The 24,396-nt window shown below is 43.6% G+C and overlaps 1 protein-coding gene across 4 annotated transcripts in view; it reads left to right on the top strand.

Moving 5' to 3' along the window:
- Positions 1-24,396, top strand: part of LOC140211244 (mitochondrial mRNA pseudouridine synthase RPUSD3-like) — a 50,036-nt gene that overhangs the window by 16,440 nt on the left and 9,200 nt on the right. For 3 of the 4 annotated variants that reach the window (XM_072280892.1, XM_072280888.1, XM_072280889.1), the window contains exons 4-7: positions 3,827-3,877; positions 16,710-16,800; positions 18,064-18,171; positions 24,053-24,141. In XM_072280892.1, the coding sequence (XP_072136993.1) occupies positions 3,827-3,877; positions 16,710-16,800; positions 18,064-18,171; positions 24,053-24,141 (339 nt within the window). The remainder of the gene's footprint in view (positions 1-3,826; positions 3,878-16,709; positions 16,801-18,063; positions 18,172-24,052; positions 24,142-24,396) is intronic. The other variant, XM_072280890.1, reaches the window with a different exon arrangement.

Raw genomic sequence — 24,396 nt, 5'->3', positions numbered from 1 at the left:
CTGCCATTCTCTAATTACACTACAAGATCAGTTACCTTATCCTGTATACTGTGTGCATTCAAGTATAACACCTTTAGTCTTGTTTTCATCACCCTTTACGATTTTGCCCCATGTTACACTTCAACTCATCCTACTGATTGCAATTTTGCCTCATCATCTGCCTGTCCTTCTTCACCATCTCACTATGTACTGCATCTACTGTATACCAGTTCAGCCCTATCATTCCAGTTCTCATCCTCCTACCAAATTAGTTTAGACCTTCCCCAACAGCTCGAGCAAACCTACCCGCATGAATAGTGGTCCCCGTCATGTTCATGTTTAATCCGTCCTCCTTGTGTACGTCATACATTCACCAGAAGAGATCCCAGTTATCCAGAAACCTGAAACCCTGCTTCCTATGCCAATTGTCAGTGAGGTAGCGATGTTAATACCAATCCCCACAGATTCCTCAATTTCTCAGCCACATATTCATCTGCCAGATCATCCTACTTTTACTCTCACTGGCACATGGCACAGGCAGCAAACCAGAGATTATCACTCTGGAGGTCCTGCTTTTCAGCTTTCTACCTAACTCCCTCTATTCTGTCTTCAGGAACTCTTCCCATGTTCTACTATGCTGTTGATACCACCATGTACCACAACTTCAGGCCATCCCTTTAGAATGTTGTGGACCTGATCCGAGACATCCTGACCCTGGCACCTGGGAGGCAAAATACCATCTAGTTGTCTATTTCACATCCGCAGAGTCGCCATAGAATACAAATTTCTGCTTTCAATTAGTTTTAGATATTATTTCCACTTGGCGTTGCTGCCTCCATCAGCAGCGGACCACCACTCATTGATGTTCCGCTCCCCGAGCTCTGGTACCTCTCCTGCTGGCAGAGCAGAGGCAGGGACGTCTCCCTGCTTCCAGTGGGGTTAGTTGGACCCCAATTTCTGTCCTTTCTCTTCAGCCACAGCCAGAAGCTAATGTTTTCTGCCTCTTCAGCCAACTCTCTGGTGGCCCTCCTGAGCCTTGCTCTAATCTCTGCCATATCACGGAGTAACCTTGTTGCCAACAAAGCCATAGATAGAGTTTATCTGATCTACGCCCCTCATAATTTTGTATCCCTCTATCAAATCTTCCCTCATCCTCCTACTTTAAATGTATTGATTCAATTGTCTGGATGCTTTTAGAACATTACAGGGCATACTTTGTTTCTTTTAGAGGTCTGTTAGGTACATAGGAGTTGACAGTGGTATCCGTTCTTTATTATTAGTAGGATGTTTCTGCCTTTTATATAGGCATCCGTTACTCTCATGAGACCATGGATTTGCACCTTGGATGGTTTCCAGGGTGCAGGTCTGGGCAAGGTTGTATGGAAGACTGGCAGCTGCCCAAGTTGCGAGTCTCCCCTCTCCACGGCACCGATGTTGTCCAAGGGAAGGGCATTAGGACCCATACAGCTTGGCACCGGTGTCGTCGCAGAGCAATGTGTGGTTAAGTGCCTTGCTCAAGGACACAGCACGCTGGCTCAGATCGCTAGACGAACGCCTTTAACGACTTGGCCACGCGCCTTTAACCCACACAGAAAGCGTAAAGGGTCCTGGCCTGAAATGTCGACTGTACCTCTTCCTATAGACGCTGCCTGGCCTGCTGCATTCACCACCGTTTTTTGTGTGTGTTGCAAGCATATTAAGAACAGTTTCTTCCCCTCTGCCATCAGATTTCTGAATGGACAGTGAACCCATGAACACTACCTCATTATTTTTTCTCTTTTTTCGCACTACTTATTGTAATTTATATTTTTTATTATGTTTTGCAATGCACTGCTGCCACAAAACAACAAATTACACAGCTCTGATTCTGAGTTGAGATTATATAATTTACTCTGAGGGACAAATAGTGTGCCCAAAGGTAGGTTCTAGATGGTCTGTCCAACATACGAAAGCTATGGGTAAAAATATGTAAGTCTCACATTTATTTAATTCACCTTTCTTTGGGAGTTTTGCAAGGAAGTAGAAGTTGTAATGCAGGAAATGCAACATTTGCTTTGTACAGAACAACCTCTTACTAGTACAGTAGCTCTGTAATAATTGGTGTTAATTGAAAGGTTTGTGTGAGTTAAGAGAATGTGAAATCTTCCTTTTACATTTCAGTGTAAAGGTTGTGGGTAATAATACCAAAGGAGAGATAAATATTGGCCAGGCCTTGGGGATAGTTCCCCGCAGTTCTTCTTCTAAGTAATGTCATGGATACTACATTACATCCACCAGAGGGTGCAAATGGGGCTTCTGAAAGTTGACAGCACTCTCTTAAACCCCGAGTGGAGTAACAGCCTAAATTGTTATGAGAGTCGAACTTAAACCTGCAAACTTCTCGATCAGAGGAAAGATGCTAGCAGCTAAGCCACTACTGAAAAGTAATTCAGGTGAAGCACAAAGGTACATTCTAGGATTGATCCACTTTAACTGACCATTATATAATCACCGGCTACGGAAGCAAGTTAGAGGCCACATATTGAGATGAATGGTTTACATTCTGAATACACAAAGCTTTTCCATGATGTACAGGAGTGTGACAGAACATTCCACACTTGTCTGCACAGGATCAGCCAGGACATCACTCAAGACAAACCAGTCGCTTAAACCAATAAATCAACATTTCCTCCAATCCACCATGTTGTAGTTTCAATATATACCATGACCAACATCTTACCAAAGCTTTTTCAACAGCATCTCCGAAGCCAATGACCCCTACTATGTAAAAAGCCTGGGGTTGTGGATCAACGACACTACAAGTTCGAAGTAAATTTATTATCAAAATAGACATATGTCATCATATATAATCCCGAGATTCACTTTCTTGTGGGCATTCACAGTAAATAACAAAGAAGCACAACAGAATTAATGAAAACGTACACCACAAATACGGTTTAACAAACAATGTGCAAAAAACAAAAAGAGAAGAAAAGTGATAATAATAAATAAATAAATAATAACTATAGAGAACATGAGTTGTAGAGTCCTTAGAAGTGAGTCCATAGATTGTCCGTAGGTAGTTGAATTAGTTCACTGTTGGAATGAGTGAAGTTGAGTGAGATTATCCCCTTTGATTCAAGACCCTGATGGTTGAGGGGTAATAACTGTTCCTAAACCCGGTGGTGTGGGATTTGAGGCTCCTGTACCTCCTTCGCGTTGGCAGTAGTGAGAAGAGAATATGGTGGGATCCTTGATAATGGATGCTGCTTTCCTGCAACAGGACTCATTGTAAATGTGCTCAGTGGCGGAGGGGGTTTTACTTATGATGGACTGTTTCTCAACAAGTTCCACAATATTCTGACTTGGGAATGTAATGCCATTATATCATTACACCTGGAATTTCTTAACCAAAAGCTATCATTTCATCTCACTGGGCAGCAGTTGTACAAGAAAAAGTTCACCTCCACCCTCTTGAAGGCAGTTAGGGACAGATAATAATTACTGATTCTGTAAATGAGAAGAATTTGCTGGGATTGTTTAGTTCCTAAATGTTAAAATGTATTGTTTAAATATTATTCATATAATTTCTGAACAATGGACAACTTTAATTATTTAGTCTAATTCAAAGCAATGAATATCTCTGAGATATTTCTTTGCCTTACTGATAGTTTGTTTATATGCACATTACTCATATTACCATTCATGACCAATAGAGGAGGGCTATTTTTTTGAGACATATTGTTCTGGGCATGTGAGCATTTCAAGGAACTTAAAATATGAATTTTGAGTGTCTTAAAGCATTTCTGTTGTATGTTTTGTGAATAATCTGGTTCTTAAATTACTGTCTTATCTGTTTCTCAACCAGATCCTCTAATTGGCATTAATAAACCTGCAGGATTTTCCATCACAGGTAATGGTGTGTATATATCCTTGACTGGAAGTTATTTTCATCTTTCCATTAATGTGCATGAAGCAGTACATGTAAATGTACCATTGACGCTATAATATTATTTTCAATGCATTGTGCTCCCAGCAGTAGTGATGGGGTTTACCTTTACTAGTATAATGTTAACCTCAGCATTGTCAGCATTGGGCGCCGTGGTAGCATAATGGTTAGCACGACTCTATTACAGCTCAGGGCGTCAGAGTACAGAGATCAAACATGGTGTCCTCTGAAAGGAGTCTGTACGTCCTCCCCATAGAATGTGTGGGCTTTCTCCAGGTGCTCCAGTTTCCTCCCACAGTCCAAAGACGTACCAGCTAGGAAGTTAATTGGTCATTGTAAATTGTCCTGTGATTAGGCTAGTGTTAAACTGGGGGTTGCTAGGCAGCACGGCTCGGTGCGCCAGAAGAGCTTATTCTGCACTGCATCTCTAAATCAAAGTACCTACATACATACATTCTTGTCCTGCATATTTGGTTCTAAGCCAGGGAGAGCAAAGCCTCAAAACCCAAATAGTGAACATTTGTTGGGAAATGTACTGTAGGATGCTCAGCATTGTGAAACTCCACCCAAGAATATGTTAATGCCTTTAAGAGAGTTAGGAAACAGGTTTGGCGTGAGAGCACTGTGGTTAGCGCATCGCCAGCTGTAAGATCAGGGTTCAAGTCCTGCCACTATCTGTAAGGAGTTTGTACGCTCTCCCTGTGACCAGATAGTTTTCCTCCGGGTGCCCCAGTATCCTCCCACTTTCCAGAGATGTATGGTTGGGATTAGTAAATTGTGGGCAAGCTGTGGTGCTATGGAAGAGTGGCGATATTTGCAGATTGACCAGTACAATCCTCGCTGATTTTTTTTGATGCAAACAGTGCATTTCACTGTATGTTTCGATGTATATGTGGCAATTAGTACTAATCTTCAAGATACTTAATCTTTCAGTTCTAAAATTTGCCTTACTATCTTATTGATGATACAAAATCCTGAGGTTATGATCTAGTTATCAGCTCCAAATTGAAATAAGGAAGATTTTTTTTGTTTAGAAAATGTAGAGCTCAATACCACTAGGAGTATTTGAAGCAAGAAGGAATATTCTAGAAGAATCTTAGTGTAATGCCCTGATTAAGAATTTTACTGCTATGCTGTAGGTATTTCATTTTAGCAGTTCTGTAAGAGCAGCCTGTTCTACTTTAAGCATGTTTAGGTTTGAGCTAAAGACAAGGGGTTGTGATGTTCATGCTTAGGAATGTAGTGTCATTCAATCAGGATGGTGGAATTGGGATAAGGTTCTAGAGAACGCTGGGCGGAGAGGTTTTTGTGATGGACACTAGTGTGGGTCGAGGTCTTTTTGGCGGGAGCTGGGAGAAGACAGGAGGGAAGATGGGGTGCAGGTGGTTGAAACATCCCAGCTCTCCCAGACTGGTGGGACCAAGTCATATCGACCCTAGACGTACGGAATTCAAGAAAGGTTGTTTTCTCACCGTTGAGTCCATTGGCTTGTTAGTGAGGGACTAACCACATATTTCTAGAGAAGCCTTGTAAAAGGGGTTCCATTGTAGGGGCTATCGTCTGGGATTGGATTTGCTGAATACTGTGTAATTGCTCTAAGAATTGACTAAGTGGTTTTGTGTTTGAGCCTGTGTTAAACTATTGTCCGGGAAAGTTTTTTTAAGATACGTGGTTATGGACACTGCAGGGATCAAGTGTTGGTGCAATTCAAAGAGACTACATGTAATTAGGTCTTATGTTCTGAGCGGGGTGGATATCCGCAGCCCAGATGAATTATTGATTAGGGTTTTAAGTACCGTTAAAGTATTAGGGAAAGTTATGATCATGGAACGGCAAACGGTGGGCAAAGATGTTGTTTTAGTTCAGTCTAACAAGGACGTGATGGCAGTGGATCTGCCTGGTACGCTTGGGGTACCTGGAGAGGCGAGCCCATGGTCCATCTATACTTTTAGAAAAGAGGGGAGTGTAGGCGAGGGTGCCTAATTAGAAACCAAGTTTCCCGTAGCTGAGGGTGGAGACTTTAAAGACAAGCCACTTTCGTTTCTGCCGAGTGAGGGGATGGAATTGTCTGATGTGAAAGGTCTCATGAGTTCTTCAGTGGTTGATTTTAAATTCTGAGCTCTTTTGGCTATTACATCACTGGTTGATAAATGCAGAGGTCTATCTGCAGAGAGCTGAAGTTATTGTCGGCTGCGAGTGTTCCCTGGGGTCAAGCTCACACCTGATGAAGATGAAGAACGTGAGGCTTGGGCTGAGCAGCCATCTCCGTTACTGGATGAATGCAGTGCTCAGATAATATGAAAAATATGAGCCTGGTAGAGAGCTTAAGGGGCCCGGCGGCTGATACAGTGAGGTTCCTCAAGACAGAAAATCCATTAGCCACGACAGCTAATTACTTGCAAGCTCTGGAAGATGCTTTTGGCCCTGCACAAAGTGCAGCCGATCGTAGGATGAAGTTTAGGCACATATTTCAGGAGGAAGGAGAGGTGTTGTCTGCCTCCATTTTCAGGTTGGAGAAGCTGCTGCAGAGTTTGTGCCACAAAGGGAGCATTCAACTCTCTGAGAGAAATTGCTTGAGGATGGAGCAAGTTGTGAAGGGCGCTTTGTCATGAGGTGATTGCTCTATGTATTTGAATGACCCGCCAGATACGCCCCCCTCATCTTTTACCGAGTTACTCTGAGAAGTTAGAGAGGAGGAAAACTCGATGGAGGAGCGGGAGGCCTCTTGTCATCAGGGCAAAGTCCTCGGTAGTAACCTCTGTTGCTAAATCGACCCCTGATGCCACAGCAGTGGGGGTTTTGCAGGATGTCATGAAAGATCTGAGGGCTGAGCATTTTTTGGATGATATTTGGTTGGTGTTGCCATTAAGCATGACAAGGCCAATAGGAAGACGGACCCACTGGTGAGACGTACAAAGGTGAGGACTGCTACTGAGTGGGGTCCCTTGACCAGGGAAGTGGCCGGTATTTTCTGTTACAACTGTGGAGAAGATGGACATTTCAAACGGGAGTGTGAAGGACAGGAAAACCTTCAGAAAGTAAATCAGCGGTTGATCAAAGGGTGAAGAAATGAGGTAATCCTTCGGAGGGACCCAGTCAAGGAATGGGCTGGTGTTTCGGAGAGAAAACGTTCCTATCAGTGTATCAAGGGAGATTACTAAGGTACAAAACACTATTCCTGAAGGTTTATTGGGACTAGGCTCTGATGTATCCATATGGATTGAAGGAGTTTGTGCTAGAGCCATATTTGACACAGGTTCTCATGTTACTTTGCTTATCCTTTTACAACCAGTATTTGACGCATTTACCATTGACACCACTTGCTGCCTTTGAGATCCATGGCCTTAGTGCTGATGAGTACCCATACGGTGACTACTTGTTGTTGAAACTGGAGTTTTTTCGAAAGCAGATGTTGGAGTAACAGACTACTGACACACCAGTGTTGGTCTGCCCTGATCCGGTTGAAAAGGGTGGAGCTTCCATTCTTGTGGGAGCGAATACTTCCATTACGAGAAAGCTTGTGGGAGTGTGCAAGGAGAGAAATGGAGAGAACTTTTTGAAAACCTTGTCCATTCATCTTGTGTTCAGAGCTGCTTTTGAGAAGGTGCAGGTTCCTCCTAAGCAGGATAATAGGCAGAAACAAGGAACTGTGTGGTACACCCAGTCTCAACCTATCATATTATGTCCTGGAGGAGTAGCTAGAGTGACAGAAGTCTCTGAATTTGCTGATATTACATTAGATTAGATTAGATTATGAGGACACGCAGTCCTCTTTTATTGTCAATTTAGTAATGCATGCATTAAGAAATGATACAATGTTCCTCCGGTGTGATATCACGGAAACACAAGACAGACCAAGACTGAAAAACTGACAAAAACCACATAATTACAACATATAGTTATAACAGTGCAAGCAATACCATAACTTGATGAAGAACAGGCCATGTTAAAAAAAAGTTCAAAGTCTCTCGAAAGTCCCATCATCTCACGCAGACAGAAGGAAGAAAACTCTCTTCCTGCCATGAGCTACCAGCGCCACAAACTTGCTGATGCAGCATCCTGGAAGCACCCGACCACAGTCCGACTCTGAGTCGTCCGAAAACTTCAAGCCTCTGACACCGAGCACCATCTCTGCCGAGCGCTTCGACCCCAGCCTTGGCCGCCAGCAACAGGAAAAGCTGAGGATTTGGGGCCTTTGCTGCGGAGATTCTCGATTGCACAGTAGCAGCAGCAGTGAACCGGGCATTTCAGAAGTTTCTCCAGATGTTCCTCCGTGCTTCTCACGTCTGTCTCCATCAAATCAGAATTGTTCACGGCCCCTATTTAACAAGTACAATATCATTTCATCGGAAAGGCCGCGCGCGCTGCGTCGCGCGGCCATCTTCTCCTCCCACCATCATTTATGCCTGAGGAATGGAAAAGAAGATTAACTGAGATGTTGGGATGCAAAGATGCCTGTTGTACTGACAAGTATGATGTTGATTACTCCAAGAGTACTTGCCATACTATTAGAGCAACCGAGGATACCCCTGTCCGAGAGGGGTTTCGCTGGTTGGCACCAGTGAAGGTTGAAGATGTTTGGCAGCACCTGCTTAAGGAAGTTAAATTCAATCAAGCAGCTGGGGGACCTGAGCCACTGGAAGACATGAGTGACAGATGGGAGGCACCCTCTAGTAGATAGGAAAGGTCACAAGGGGTGGTTGAAGCTGGAGGAGCTGAAGATGGGTTAAGGAGGTCTCAGAGTCAGAAAACCTCCAGATGGGCTGGGGGAACAGAGTGCTGTGTCTTTCCCCCTAGTGAGATATGTTTAGTGAGCACTTACAAATGAATTGAAGGTCCTGACATCATGGAAATTCCTTTGAAAACTGTGTTGTAAGTGATGGGTTGATAAATTTCAAAGTCATGAGGACATGACTATTTTTGGTGGGCAGAGAGTGTAACACCCTGGTTAAGAATTTTATTGTTATGTTGTAGGTATTTCATTTCAGCAGTTCTGTAAGAGCAGTCTGTTCTGCTTTCAATATGTATGGGTTGGAGCTAAAGATAAGGGGTTGTGATGTTCGTGCTTCGGAATGTAGCGTCATCCAGTCAGGATGGTGGAATTGGGAGAAGGTCCTAGAGAATGCTGGGCGGCGAGGTTTTTGTGACGGAACTGGTGTGGGTCGAGGTCTTTATGGTGAGAGCAGGGAGAAGACAGGAGGAAGATGGGTGAGGATGCCGACCCAGTTGCACAAGGTGCTTTGTGCAGATGAATGACTTCAAGGAGGAAGGACCAACACTCCCGTGGGGGAGCCCATTTGTTGGAGATGGGCTTCGAGCGACATTCGGAATGTGGTGTGTGCTTTCACGCAGACTGTGGGTCCAATGTGTGCGTTAAAGCCAACTTCAAGATGAGCTCCAACTTAAGCACACGTTTGGATTGGGTTAACTGTAATAGGCTCTTTTTTTTTCTTTTTCTTTTCCTACTAACTGTTCGATAAAGCTGAAATTTGTAAATGTACCTCCTTTATAATTGTATGCAGTATACAATCTGTTTTTCTTATTGATGGGTAATTGCAAGTGGCAACATTTACACAGTATTTGCTCAGATTGGGATGTGGCTGGTTGAAATGTCCTGTTCTTCTGGTCTGGTGGGACCCAAGTTATATGGACCCTAGACGTACAGAATTTGGGAAAGGTGGTTTTCTCACCAGTGAGTCCATTGACTTGTTAGTGAGGGGCTAACCAGTTGTGTTTCCAGAAACATCTGGTAAAAAGGGGTTTCATTAGTAACCATTATTAATTATTGGACTTGCAGCATTCTGCTTGATAATACTCAGTGACTGGTAATATCGTGCACATTTTGGGTACAACTTGCCCATACATTGCTTATTATTTTTTTGCGGGTTTAATGACCCATCCAGTATTTATAATTGATGTACTACTTTAAAAAGTTAAATTGTAAATGGTTTGTTTTTACATTGCAAATACCTTCCTCACCTTGCACCCCCAAACCATGGAGCTTAAATTGCATGTGTTCTGAATGCTGGAAACTTATTTACAGATTTTTGATTTACCATTCTTTTCACTTTCAGGTATGGGCTCACTGATTGAAATTCATGGGTATGAACATTGTGTACCATTTAACTGACTAACAAATTATGTATTTAAATGTAATACAAAACAAATTAGAATACTATCAATACTATAGAACTACAGTACTATAAAATTGTATTAGGTCCTAAAAGTTGTTGATAGAGGAATTCAGTGTATGCTGACATGTTGTTTTGACTGACTGTAAGTGAACAAATCCAGCACAGACACCTAGTGGAGAGAATGGACTGCCTTCATACAATGCTGTTAACAATTACATTCCCTAAATCTTAATTTCTTTGTAACATTCAAGATGATTGTTGATCCCTTCAGATTCTTCATTCAAAGATTCAATGTACATTTATCAAGAATATGTATGCAGTATACAACCCTGAGATTTGTTTTCCCACGAAACAAAGAAAACCATAAGCCCGTCCAAAGAGAAAACATTAAACCATCAATGTGCAAAAAAAACCAAATCATGTAAGCGACAAAAAAAAAACAAGCAAAAACACAGAAGCTAAAACATCAAGCCATGAAGGTATCTAGGACCCTGGTCAGACCCCACTTGGTGTACTGTGCTCAGTTCTGGTTGCCTCACTATAGGAAGGATGTGGAAACCATAGAAAAGGTACAGAGGAGATTTTCAAGGATGTTGCTGGATTGGGGAGCATGCCTTATGACAGTAGGTTGAGTGAACTCGGCCTTTTTTCCTTGGAGTGATGGAGGATGAGAGGTGGCCTGATAGAGGTGTATCAGATGATGAGAGGGATTAATCGTGTGGATAGTCAGAGGCTTTTTCCCAGGGCTGAAATGGCTAGCATGAGAGGGCACAGTTTTAAAGTGCTTAGAAGTAGGTACAGAGGAGATGTCAGAGGTAAGTTTTTACGCAGAGAATGGTGAGTGCGTGGAATGGGCTGCTGGCGACGGAGGTGGAGGCGGATACGATAGGGTCTTTTAAGCGACTCCTGGATAGTTTCATGGAGCTCAGAAAAATAGAGGGCCATGGGTAATCCTAGGTAATTTCTAAGGTAAGGACATGTTTGGCACAGCTTTGTGGGCCAAAGGGCCTGTATTGTGCTGTAGGTTTTCTGTGAAGTCATTGAAACAGCAATGTTCAGTTCGGTTTGGTTCAGTTTAGGTTGACTGCAGGCTGCAGAACCAGTCCACCCCCTGATCAAAATTGCATAAAATTGCAACAGAAAAAGGAGCAACCAGAAATGCATCATAACATGAACTACAGAGTCCGATTCACAAACCATGTCGATTAGACCTTGCCCAAGACCCAAGACTCTGGCAGCATCAAGTGAAAGAGAGAGAGAGACCAGTCAAAAGCAGGCACCTTTCTTTGGGAGCATCAAGCGAGAGGGAGAGAGAGACTGGTCACAGGTAGGCAGGTGGCACTGAACACCCACTGACCTTCCATTCTCCTCCTCATTGATTCCAGTCTTGCTGAATGCTTTAATCGGGGAGAAATGGATTTGATCATGGACTTGTGCCTGTCTCCAGGCCTCTTGGCCACTGGGCAGCACACTACTTCAAACCTCACTGAATTCCACTGGAGACAGCAGAGCGTCAGATTGCTCAGTTGGCCCGGAAGCACACCCTCAAAACATCCGAAGCCCCTTTTTACTGGGAGTCTGTAGAGATGCAGCTCATTAGCCCCTTGCTAACAGCATCCAGACTCAGCGGTGAGAAACCCGCCTTTCTCAGACTCTGTACGTCTAGAATCGTTATGACTTGGGTCCTGCCTGACAAACCCGTGAGGTTAGGGTGGCTGGCTGCCTCAAACTTCGATCCGTCTGAAAACTGTGATTTACTGCCCCCATGCAATCACCCGACGGCAAGAATTAACAGACCATACACTGCATACAATTATAAAGGAAGTATATTTATGAATGTTAACTTAACCAAACACTTATTAAAGAAGGAAACAAAAAGGCCCATCATCATTAAATAGTTAAATGTACACAGGTTGGAGCTCAAATCTTCCAAAAGCCTTTGTGTCCAATGTACTCACAGCGTAACTCCTATTCACCGATCCCCGGTAGAAATCCCCCTCCTGGGCTCCATCGAATCACGCATTCCTGCCGGATCAAATCCTAAGGCCAGTTCTCTTGAGCTTCTTCTCTCTCAATCTCCTGCTGAAAAAGACCTCGACCCACTTAAATGTCTGTCACAAAACCTCTCCCGCAGTGTTCTTTAGAACCTTCTCCCAGTTCCACCATCCTGATTGGATCCCTTGTCATTAACAGTAACCCAAACACTACCAGCAGAACACACTGCTTCTACAGAAAACCATGACATGAAATCTTATCACATTAACAGCAGAACCTTTACCAGGGCATTACATGTAGATCACAGATTCCAGCAGGAACAGAATCATATTTGGAAGAAGTCGAAGCAGTTAAAGAAATAGTTTTGTGAACTGTCTGAAGGACTTTGTCTTTGGTTGTGTTGTTCGCTGGTGCCATGTTCTTCATAGTTCCTAACCTGTTGAAGTAGTGAAATGGTTTCATTTTCACTCCTGGCCATTTCTGGCATCTCCAAGCCTGAAGGCTTGAAACCACAGTGAGAAGAACAGTTCTAAATTGTCTACGTGCTTATTTCTTGCCAATTATCAGTGACAAGAATCAGTACTCTTTGAACACAAGCACATTCAGATGCCACTACTTAAAAACTGTCCGCTCTAAGCATGGTGTAGTACCTCAGCCACACAGTTGCACATATCCGACATTAGTTAGAAACTGCTTTGCACAGTCTCCTGCCCCAGTTAAGCATCATAGTGTCCGAAATAAATGAAGGGAATGCTGGCTACTTTCTTGCTTACTTTTTGTCTTTAAGAGTTGTTCCAACTAAGAAACATAGAAAACCTACAGCACAATACAGGCCCTTCTGTGCTGAACATGTCCTTACCTTAGAACTACCTAGGCTTACCCATAGCCCTCTATTTTTCTAAGCTCCAGGTATCCATCCAGGAGTCTCTTAAAAGACCCTATTGGTTCCGCCTCTACCACCACAGTCAGCCCATTCCACGCACTCACCACTCCCGGCGTAAAAAAACTTACCCCTGACATCTCCTCGTGCCTTAAAACTATGCCCTCTCATGCTAGCCATTTCAGCCCTGGGGAAAAGCCTCTGACTATCCACACGATCAATGCCTCTCATTATCTTGAACACTTCTATCAGGTCACCTCTCATCCTCCATCGCTCCAAGGAGAAAAGGCCAAGTTCACTCAACCTATTCTCATAAGGCATGCTCCCCCATCCAGGCAACATCTCTGCACCCTTTCTGTGGTTTCCATGTCTTTCCTGTAGTGAGGCGATCAGAATTGAACACAGTACTCCAAATGGGGTCTGACCAGGGTCCTATATAGTTGCAACATTACCTCTCGGCTCTTAAACTCGATCCCACGATTGATGAAGGCCAATGCACTGTATGCCTTCTTAACCACAGAGTCAACCTGTGTAGCAGCTTTGAGTGTCCTATAGACTCGGACCCCAAGATCCCTCTGATCCTCCACACTGCCAAGAGTCTTGCCATTAATGCTATATTCTGTTATCATATTTGACCTACCAGAATGAACCACCTCACACTTATCTGGGTTGAACTCCACCTGCCACTTCTCAGCCCAGTTTTGCATCCTATCAATGTCCTGCTGTAACCTCTGACAGCCCTCCACACTATCCATAACACCCCCAACCTTTCTGTCGTCAGAAATTTACTAACCCATCCCTCCACTTCCTCATCCGGGTCATTTATAAAAATCACTAAGAGAAGGGGTCCCAGGACAGATCCCTGAGGCACACCACTGGTCACTTGCCTCCATGCAGAATATGACCCGTCTACAACCACTCTTTGCCTTCTGTGGGCAAGTCAGTTCTGAATCCACAAAGCAATGTCCCCTTGGATCCCATGCCTCCTTACTTTCTCAATAAGCCTTGCATGGGGTACCTTATCAAATGCCTTGCCTCTCAGGATCTTCTCCATATCCATCTATGACTCTAGCTTCATCAATGCGTTTAGTCATGTACTCAAAAGATTCAATCAGGCTCATAAGGCATGACCTGCCTTTGACAAAGCCATGCTGACTATTCCTAATCATATGTCTCTCCAAATGTTCAGAAATCCTGCCTCTCAGGATCTTCTCCATCAACTTACCAACCACAGAAGTAAGACTCACTGGTCTATAATTTCTTCGGCTATCCCTACTCCCTTTTTTGAATAAAGGAACAACATCCGCAACCCTCCAATTCTCCGGAACCTTTCCCGTCCTCATTGATGATGCAAAGATCATTGCCAGAGGCTCAGCAATCTCCTCCCTCGCCTCCCACAGGAGCCTGGGGTACATCTCGTCCGGTCCTGGTGATTTATCCAATTTGATGCTTTCCAAAAGCTCCAGCACATCCTCTTCCTTAATATCTACATGCTCAAGGTTTTCAGTCCGCTGCAAGTCATCCAAGATCCTTTTCCGTAGTGAATACTGAAGCAAAGTATTCATTAAGTACCACACATAAAAGTTGCTGGTGAACGCAGCAGGCCAGGCAGCATCTCTAGGAAGAGGTGCAGTCGACGTTTCAGGCCGAGACCCTTCGTCAGGACTAACTGAAGGAAGAGTGAGTAAGGGATTTGAAAGTTGGAGGGAGAGGGGGAGATCCAAAATGATAGGAGAAGACAGGAGGGGGAGGGATAGAGCCAAGAGCTGGACAGGTGATAGGCAAAAGGGGATATGAGAGGATCATGGGACAGGAGGTCCGGGAAGAAAGACAAGGGGGGGGGGACCCAGAGGATGGGCAAGGGGTATATTCAGAGGGACAGAGGGAGAAAAAGGAGAGTGAGAGAAAGAATGTGTGTATAAAAATAAATAACAGATGGGGTACGAGGGGGAGGTGGGGCATTAGCGGAAGTTAGAGAAGTCGATGTTCATGCCATCAGGTTGGAGGCTACCCAGACGGAATATAAGGTGTTGTTCCTCCACCTGAGTGTGGTTTCATCTTTACAGTAGAGGAGGCCGTGGATAGACATGTCAGAATGGGAATGGGATGTGGAATTAAAATGTGTGGCCACTGGGAGATCCTGCTTTCGCTGGCGGACAGAGCGTAGATGTTCAGCAAAGCGGTCTCCCAGTCTGCGTCGGGTCTCGCCAATATATAAAAGGCCACATCGGGAGCACCGGATGCAGTATATCACCCCAGTCGACTCACAGGTGAAGTGTTGCCTCACCTGGAAGGACTGTCTGGGGCCCTGAATGGTGGTAAGGGAGGAAGTGTAAGGGCATGTGTAGCACTTGTTCCGCTTACACGGATAAGTGCCAGGAGGGAGATCAGTGGGGAGGGATGGGGGGAACAAATGGACAAGGGAGTTGTGTAGGGAGCGATCCCTGCGGAATGCAGAGAGAGTGGGGGAGGGAAAGATGTGCTTAGTGGTGGGATCCCGTTGGAGGTGGCCCCTTGCCCATCCTCTGGGTTCTCCCCCCCCTTGTCTTTCTTCCCGGACCTCCTGTCCCATGATCCTCTCGTATCCCTTTTGCCTATCACCTGTCCAGCTCTTGGCTCCATCCCTCCCCCTCCTGTCTTCTGCTATCATTTTGGATCTCCCCCTCCCCCTCCAACTTTCAAATCCCTTACTCACTCTTCCTTCAGTTAGTCCTGACGAAGGGTCTCGGCCTGAAACGTCGACTGTACCTCTTCCTAGAGATGCTGCCTGGCCTGCTGCGTTCACCAGCAACTTTTATGTGTGTTGTTTGAATTTCCAGCATCTGCAGAATTCCTGTTGTATTCATTAAGTACCTCTGCTATGTCCTCCATTTCCATACACACTTTTCCACTGTCACACTTGATTGATCCTATTCTCTCACGTCTTATCCTCTTGCTCTTGAATGCCTTGGGGTTTTCCTTAACCCTGTCCGCCAAAACCTTCTCATGGCCCTTTCTGGCTCTCCTAATTTCAATTTTAAACTCCTTCCTGCTAGCCTTATAATCTTCTAGATCGCTATCATTACCTAGTTTTTTGAACCTTTCGTAAGCTCTTCTTTTCTTCTTGACTAGATTTACAACAGCCTTTGTACACCACAGTTCCTGTCCCCATCTCATTAGAACTATGTGGCTGCCCTAATTAACTGACGACCCAATGCACCAGAATCCATTGTACTTTAAACATATTCGAGACTCAGACAGATAGATTGTTCTCCGAAGCTGAGGGGGACCTGATAGAAGTACATAACATTTTGTGAGGCATAGATAGGTTAGATAGTGCGAGTCTTGTTCTCAGGGTGGAACTGATAAATACTAGAGGGCATAGGCCAAGGTGAATGGCAGAAGTTTAAAGGAGATTTGTGAGGCAAGTGCAGGTGTCTGGAACTGTCAGTCGTGGTAAGTTGAAGTAGATATGATACCATTGCTTAAGAGACATTTTGACATGCATATGAATAGGCAGGGAATGGGGGGATATGGACAACAGGTTGGTAAAAGGGATTAGTTTAAATTGGCATTGTGGTCATCGTAGAGGTAGTGATCTGGAGGGCCAATTCCTGTGGTGGCCTATTCTGTATTCTGTAATCCAGATGCAATTTTTGACCTTAGGGGTAGGGGTCAGGTTGGAACATTGAATTGAAAGATGATACCAGCCATGATATTATTCAATGGTAGAGAAGATTTAATGAACCGTCTGTCCTAATGATGTTTATAAAAAGATGAAACGTGCCTTTTTCACTCCTCCATTGTACACCAGGTGGAGATCTTTGCTTGACATCACTACTTCCAGATCTCCAGCAGCGGCTCCAGCTTTCTGAGGAGCTCCATATTGTAAAAGCAAGTCACAGGTGGGTCAGTTTTTAGTGGGAATTTGATAGTTTTCTTTTCGGATGCATTGTGCAGGATATTAAATATGCTATCGATAAAAACATGAAATTTAAAAGTTGGGAAATGCATATGCAAAAACTGACAATGAAGATTTTTATACAGGGTCAAAGTATATCCAGAGGAGTGCGGACAGGACTAAATTCAGGTAACCATAGAAAACCAGGTTGTCTGCACATTTAGATGCATGTCCAGAATACAAACTGCAGTGGCATAAACATAAATAGGAGCAAAATGCATTCACAGATAAACGACTATATTCTCATATGACTGTAACAGCATAGACAACTCCAGCACCATACCAACGCACTGTGCATTACATATAACAGAGAAGAGAATGCTGAAATGATGCTGTTATGTACAAGACTGTAGGCTGTAGGAGCAGAATTAGACCATTTGGCCCATCGAGCCTACTCTGCCATTCCATCATGGCTGATATACTGTTCCTCTCAACTTAATTCTTCTGCCTTCTCCATGTAACCTTAGACACCCTGACTTATCAAGAACCTATTGACCTCTGCTTTAAATATTTTGAGAGATATAGCATAGCACAGGCTCTTCCAGCCCACTGAGCCAGGTCACCCAGCAACCTAGTGATTAACCCCAGCCTTCGCACAGGACAATTTACAATGACCAAGTAACTTACTAACTGATACGTCTTTTGGCTGTGGGAGGAAACTGAATCATTTAGTGGAAGCCCACACACACATGGGAAATACATACGAACTTTCTTACAGAGGGCGCTGGAATTGAACTTGGAATTCTGATGCCCCAAGCTGTAATAGCGTCACACTAACCACTAGGTTACTTTGGTATACCCATTGACTTTTCCTCCAGAGCTATCTATAGCAACGAATTCCAAAGGCGCTGTTCTAAAGGGATTGTCCCTCTATTCTGAGGCTGTGCCCTCTGGTCCCAGACTCCCCCCACTATGGGAAACATCTTTTCCTCATCCGCTGTATCTGGGCCCTTCATTATTAGACCTATCATTTGGACTACCAGTGACAATGCATGTTCTGGTTACACACCGTATTTAGAAAGAAACGTAGACGCCTCACTGCTCAATATATCTCACTGAAATAGTCTACTACTGCATTAATCACATTTGTATTTCTAAATTATGATTTGTATGTTGCAAATGAGTACATTATAATTTGAACTGTGACAAGTCCATTAACCTTCAATATCTGCCTGATTTACAGCTAGCTTTTATGCTTTATTCACAGAGACTATTCTGGTCTGGTTCTGCTTTCTACTTGTCACCAAACCACCAAACTCATTGAGGATGCCTTTATCCAGGCTCGCAGAAAAAAGGAACCATTAGTGACTTACTGGTAATGGCTGAATTAGTATGCAAATTTTAAATAACCCAAAAATAAAACCTTTTATATCAAATCCCAGGTTCTTGTCATTAGTATTGATCAAAGGAGTAAATCTTTGTAACAGTAACTCTTAGTACCTGTAAACTAATCAGCAATACGACTGGGATAGAGAAGTCTGTTGAAATTGGTGTTGGTCTCAATATTTTTCATTATATCTGAATGACACAAGCTATTTCACAAAACTTTGGGTCTGATAAAGTGCTGAAGATGGGAGAGTTAGAAATGAAGCATCACCACGGAGAGGGGATAAAGAACCCTTATGAATCGAATATTAATCAGTACAAGGAGTGACAGAGCTATTACAATTTGTATGTCAGTGAGTACAGGGCTTGACAAGTTGTTACAGCTTGAATGTACAGGAAATGACAGTTTTGGCTGCTTGAAAATTCTTGAGCACATGGAATAACAGCATAGGAGACTGAGGGGTGACCTTATAGATGTATATAAAATCATGAGGAGCATAGATAGCGTGAATATACTCAAGTCTTTCTCCTGGGGAAAGGAAATCACAAACTAGAGGGCATGGAATGAGCTGCCAGTGAAAGTAGTTGAGGTAGGTACGTACAATAACAACATTTAAAAGACATTTGGACAGGCACATAGATTGGAAAGATATGGGCCAAACATAGGTGAATTGTACTAGCTTTGATGGGCATCTTAGTCGGCATGGATGAGTTATGCCAAAGGGCTTGTTTTTGAACCGTATTACTCTATGACTCTTTAACACAATTGTCACTAGTTGAAAATTAAAGGCAAGGTGTGGCATGGCTATTGTTGGACTCTGATGTTTTTGATCCAAGGTTCTTTCAGAAGATAAGAATGAAGTATAAAACTTGTTGCTGCTTGATCATTTGCTCAGAGAACAAAGAGATTGGGCGAAGAGAGTAGCAAGAGCCTAGTAGTGATGGCAGGAAAGAACAAAGCAGGAAGAGCCAGAGCCTACGTGCTCTGCACTTCTTATACCATAGGTAACAGATATTCCATTCTAACTTGTAGATAAGAGTTAACCAATCAGATAATCCCTATTCAAATAATGTGATACCCAATAAGCTTCCAGAATAATACAAAGAACTGTAACCGCTAGGAAACACAGTGAACAACTGCATATACACATGTAATTATATAAAATACAAGAAGACATGAGAAAGTTCAAACTATAAAGAAGGTAACAATTATAGTCTAATCTAACACTATCATAAACTGAATGTTACTGAGCGTCAAGAAGGACTGGACTCTTACTATCTGAAGATCAAAACTATTTGTGTTGGGAGTAGCATGTGACGAGGTCCATCGTCGGTCCATGCTTCCTCTTGTGCCAAGATGAGGTCACCCTCAGGTTGAAGGAGCAAACCTTGTTTCCGTCTGGGTAACTTCCAACCTGATGACATGAGTATCGATTTCACCTTCTGATAATATTTTTCCTTTCCCCTCCCTCGTCTTCTATTTCCCACTCTGGCCTCTTACCTCTTCTCACCTCCCCCTGGCTTCACTCTTCCTTCCCATTCTCCTGTAGTCCACTCTCCTCTCCTATAAGATTCTTTCCTCTCCAGCACTTTACCTTTCCTACCCACCTGGTTTCATCTATCACCTTCTAACTATCCTCTTTCCCTCCCCCCTCCCCCCACCTTTTTATTCTGGTGTCTTCCTCCTTTCTTTTAGCTCCTGAAGAAGGGCCTTGGCTGGAAACATCGACTGTTTTTTCATTTCCATAGATGCTGCCTGACCTGCTGAGTTGCTCCAGTATTTTGTGTGCGTTGCCGAGAATAGTTTAAGCCAGTTTCAAATATATTTACCATAATGTGCAACTAATTGCACATTAAGAGATTAAGGGAGCTAGGGCTTTACTCTTTGGAGAGAAGGAGGATGAGAGGAGACATGATAGAGGTGTACAAGATAATAAGAGGAATAGATAGAGTGGATAGCCAGCGCCTCTTCCCCAGGGCACCACTGCTCAATACAAGAGGACATGGCTTTAAGGGGTGGGAAGTTCAAGGGGGATATTAGAGGAAGGTTTTTTACTCAGAGAGTGGTTGGTGTGTGGAATGCACTGCCTGAGTCATTGGTGGAGGCAGATACACTAGTGAAGTTTAAGAGACTACTAGACAGGTGTATGGAGGAATCTAAGGTGGGGGCTTATATGAGAGGCAGGGTTTGAGGGTCGGCACAACATTGTGGGCCGAAGGGCCTGTACTATTCTATGTTCTAATCTACTTTTGAAAGAAAAGATAGTGCTGTGAATGGAATGGAGGAGGTTATTAAGTGCACTGATACAGATATGGGTGCAGTTAGAGGTGGAGGAAGAACATGTGTGATCCCAGTGATAGGAAAATGTGAACTGTTTTGCTAGGAAAAGTGAGAGAGTTGTGCAGGAAAAGGTGTGTCAGTGGTTGGGGTGCAAACGTGAGAAATTCTTCTTTACTGTACAGGATTCTCTGATGGATAAGGGCTTGCAGGTTGAGTTGGTAAATGCAACTCTAGCATTCATTTTCAGAGAACTGAAATATAAAAGCAAGTATGTAATGTGAGGTTTAACAAGGCATTGGTCAAGCCACAGTTGGAGTATTGTGAGCAGTTTTGGGCCTCCTACCTAAAAAAAAGATGGTTTTTCATTGGAGATGGTCCAGAGGAGGTTTACAAGAATTATCCTGGGAATGAAAGGGTTAACATATGAGAAGTTTTTGATGGCTCTGGGCCTGTACTCAGTGCAATTTAGAAAAATGAGGGGGGATCTCATTGAAACCTATTCGAATACTGAAAGGCCTAGGTACAGTGGACGTGGAGAGGATGTTTCCAATAGTGGGAAAGTCTAGGACCAGAGGGCACAGCCTCAGAATAGAGGAACACTGCTTTAGACAGAGATGAGGTGAAGTTTCTTTAGCCAGAGGGTGGTGAATCTATAGAATTCATTGCAACATTTAGCTGTGGAGACCAAGTCATTTGGTATATTTAAAGTAGAGGTAAATTAGTAAGGGCATCAAAGGATCAAAGGTTAAGGAGAGAAGGTAGGAGAATGCAGTTGCGAGGGGACAAAAACAGCCATGATCAAATGGCAGAGCAGACTCAATGGCCCAATTCTGAACCTTTGTGTTATGGTCATGGTCATGGTCGTAGTCATAGAATCATACAGCACAGAAAAGGCCCTTCGGCCCACTCATCCATGCTGACCAAGATGCCCATTTAAATGAGTCTCATTTTCTTGTGTTTGACCCATATCCTCTAAACCGTTCCTATCCCTGTGTTTAAAATGTTTATCTTATACCTGCCTTGGCCACTTATTTTACAGCTCGTTCCATATACATACCACTCTGTGTGGGAAAAAGTTTCCATGCAGGTTTCTAATAAATCTAATAATTTCTAATAAATATTTCCCCTCTCATCTTAAAGCCTGTGCCTTCTAGTTCTTGATTCCCTTTCCCTGAGTAAAAGACTATGGATTCCCCCTATCTCTGCCCCTTATATGTTCACCCCCAGTTTCCTATGCTCAGTGAATAATGTCCTATCCTGCCCTACCTCTCTCAATAACCCTGTCCCTTAGTCTTGGCAACATCCTCATAAGTCCTAATTGTATTCTTTCCAGCTTAATGGCATCTTTTCTATAGCAGGATGACCAAAACTGAATGCATTATTTCAAAGTGTGGCCTCTCCAATATCTTGTCCAACTGCAACATAACATCAAAATGTCTATATTTAGTGTTCTGACTGATGAGGGCCAGTGTACCAGAAGTCTTCTTTGCCACCGTCTACCTGAGATGCCATTTTCAACAAACCATGTATTGTACTCCTAGATCCCCCTGTTCTATCACACTCCCCAGGGCCTTACCATTGAGTGTAAAAGTGTTCCCCTTGGCTTGACTTCTTAAAAGCAAGACCACACATTTACCTGAATTAAATTCTATTTGCCACTTCTTGGCCCTCTTTCCCAGCTGATCAAGATCTTGCTGTCATTCTTAATAACCTTCCTCACTACGTATTTTGGTTTAATCTGCTTTGTATGTTCTCAACATCTGACTTTAGCTCCTTTTTCTCAAATTTCAGGGTGAATTCAATCATATTATGGCCACTTTCTCCTAAGCGTTCTTTTACCTTAAGCTCCCTAATCAATTTTGGCTAATTGTACAACACCCAATCCAAAATAGCTGATCTCTAGTGGGGTCAACCATGAGCTGCTCTAAAAAGCCATCTCATAGGTACTCTAGAAATTCCCCCTCCTGGAAGCCTGCACCAACCTGATTTTCCCAATCCACCTGCATATTGAAGTCTCCCATGACTGTTGTAACATTGCCTTTTTGGCATGTAGTTTCTATCTCCTTTTGTAATTTGTTCCATTTAAGGAGGGGAATTAGCAGCCAATGTTTAAAGCCAAGTCCCTTCATTATGTGAATAAGTTGAGAGAACTTGGCCTTTTCTCTTTGGAGAGACAGAGGATGAGGGATGACCTAATAGAGGTGTATAGGATGATGAGAGGCACTGATCATGTGGATAGTCAGAGGCTTTTCCCCAGGGCTGCAATGGCTAACACGAGGGGGCATAGTTTTAAGATGCTTGGCAGTAGGTACAAGGGGGATGTCAGAGGCAAGTTTTTTTTTACAGAGAGTGGTGGGTGTGTGGAACGCACTGCCAACAAAGGTGGTGGAGGCAGATACAATAGGGTCTTTTAAGACACTCTTAGTAGGGACATGCAGCTTAGCAATATAGAGGGCTATGTGGTAGGGAAACTCTAGGCAGTTTCTAGAGTAGGTTACATGGTTGGCATGACATTGTGGGATTAAGGGCCTGTAATCTGCTGTTTGGTCGCTGGACGCTTGGAGAGATTCGGCGGGGGCGGGCGCTCAGCTGGGGGCCGTGGTCGACTGGTTGGCAATTTGGGCTGGCTCCCTCACCAGACTTACTCTGGTGAGGAGGGTGTGAGGACACCCAGCAGGACTAAAAACAAACAAGACCTGAAAAAGGGCGGATGAGCTCCTTGTGAGGCAATGGCCATCTTCTGTGGAAGAGATTAAAGCCTCACCACGTATCTACGAATTGTATGCTGTGCACTGAGTTAGAAGGGACATGATGAACTTGGGCGCTGCATCGTGTGTCTGGACCTGCCCAAGGCCACCGCCTAAGGAAGGGCCAAACAAACAATTGGTTTATTGATCATTACAGAATGTCTCTCTGGTGCTTCCCACTCCCTCCCCTCTCCCTTCCCCTTTTCCCAACCATGATTCCTCTCTCCCTGCCCCCTTCCCACTCTCAGTCCACAAGAGACCCGTATCAGAATAGAGTTTATCATCAAGTTTAAAAAAAACACTTTTGAGACAGTAGTATAGTGCAATACGTAAAATTACTACAGAAATGTGCAAAGGTCTATACTGTATATGTGTCTGAGACTTTTGCACAGTACTGTGTATCATCAACTCCCCCTACCTTCTACCACAGAATTACACCTAAGGGCGATTTACAGTGACTAATTAACCAACCAACTCTCATATTTTTGGATGTGGGAAAGTTGAGCGCCCAGAGGAAACAGGTCACAAGGAGAATGTGCAGGCTCCACGTAGACAGCATTCATGGTCAGGACTGTAGCTGGGGCTCTGGCAGCATGAGGCACTGGGTTTACTCGTATTATTGTGCCATCCAAAAATGCTTTTCAACACCATCATTTGCATTTTCCCCCATGTGTTTTGTAACTGTCTTACAATGATATTGCAACTGCTTAATTCCAAATTCTAATTGCATGGTATGTGACGGTGTTGTAAATCACTTACAACCATTCCAATGCTTTGTATCCCAGTGAATCCAATTCTCTTAGTATCTGTGTATTTACTGTGATTTTTTTTTTCCCTAACAGTGCGGTGACAGTGGGAGTTCCAGAACCTGAAGAGGGTGAGATTAACATTGCTCTGAAACAACAGTATATTGGCAAGCAGAAGCTGGTAGGTTTCTGTTCGATACACTCTTTGATTTTGATAACACGATAACTGGCACAGAGGAACAATTATTAAATTGTTAATAAGAGAAAAACTAAGAAAGACTGACTGCAACATAAGTTTTGTAAAGGACGCCACAGTTAGCGCAACAGCATAATGCTATTACAGCTCAGGGCGTCTGAGTTCAATTCCCGTGAGCCTCTATACTTCCTCCCCGTGGAATGCGTGGGTTTTCTCTGGGTCCTCCAAAGATTCTCTAAAGATG

This window comes from Mobula birostris, chromosome 16 (assembly GCF_030028105.1).
Source record: "Mobula birostris isolate sMobBir1 chromosome 16, sMobBir1.hap1, whole genome shotgun sequence".
Classification (NCBI taxonomy): domain Eukaryota; kingdom Metazoa; phylum Chordata; class Chondrichthyes; order Myliobatiformes; family Myliobatidae; genus Mobula; species Mobula birostris.
This window is presented reverse-complemented; position numbering and strand designations above follow the sequence as displayed.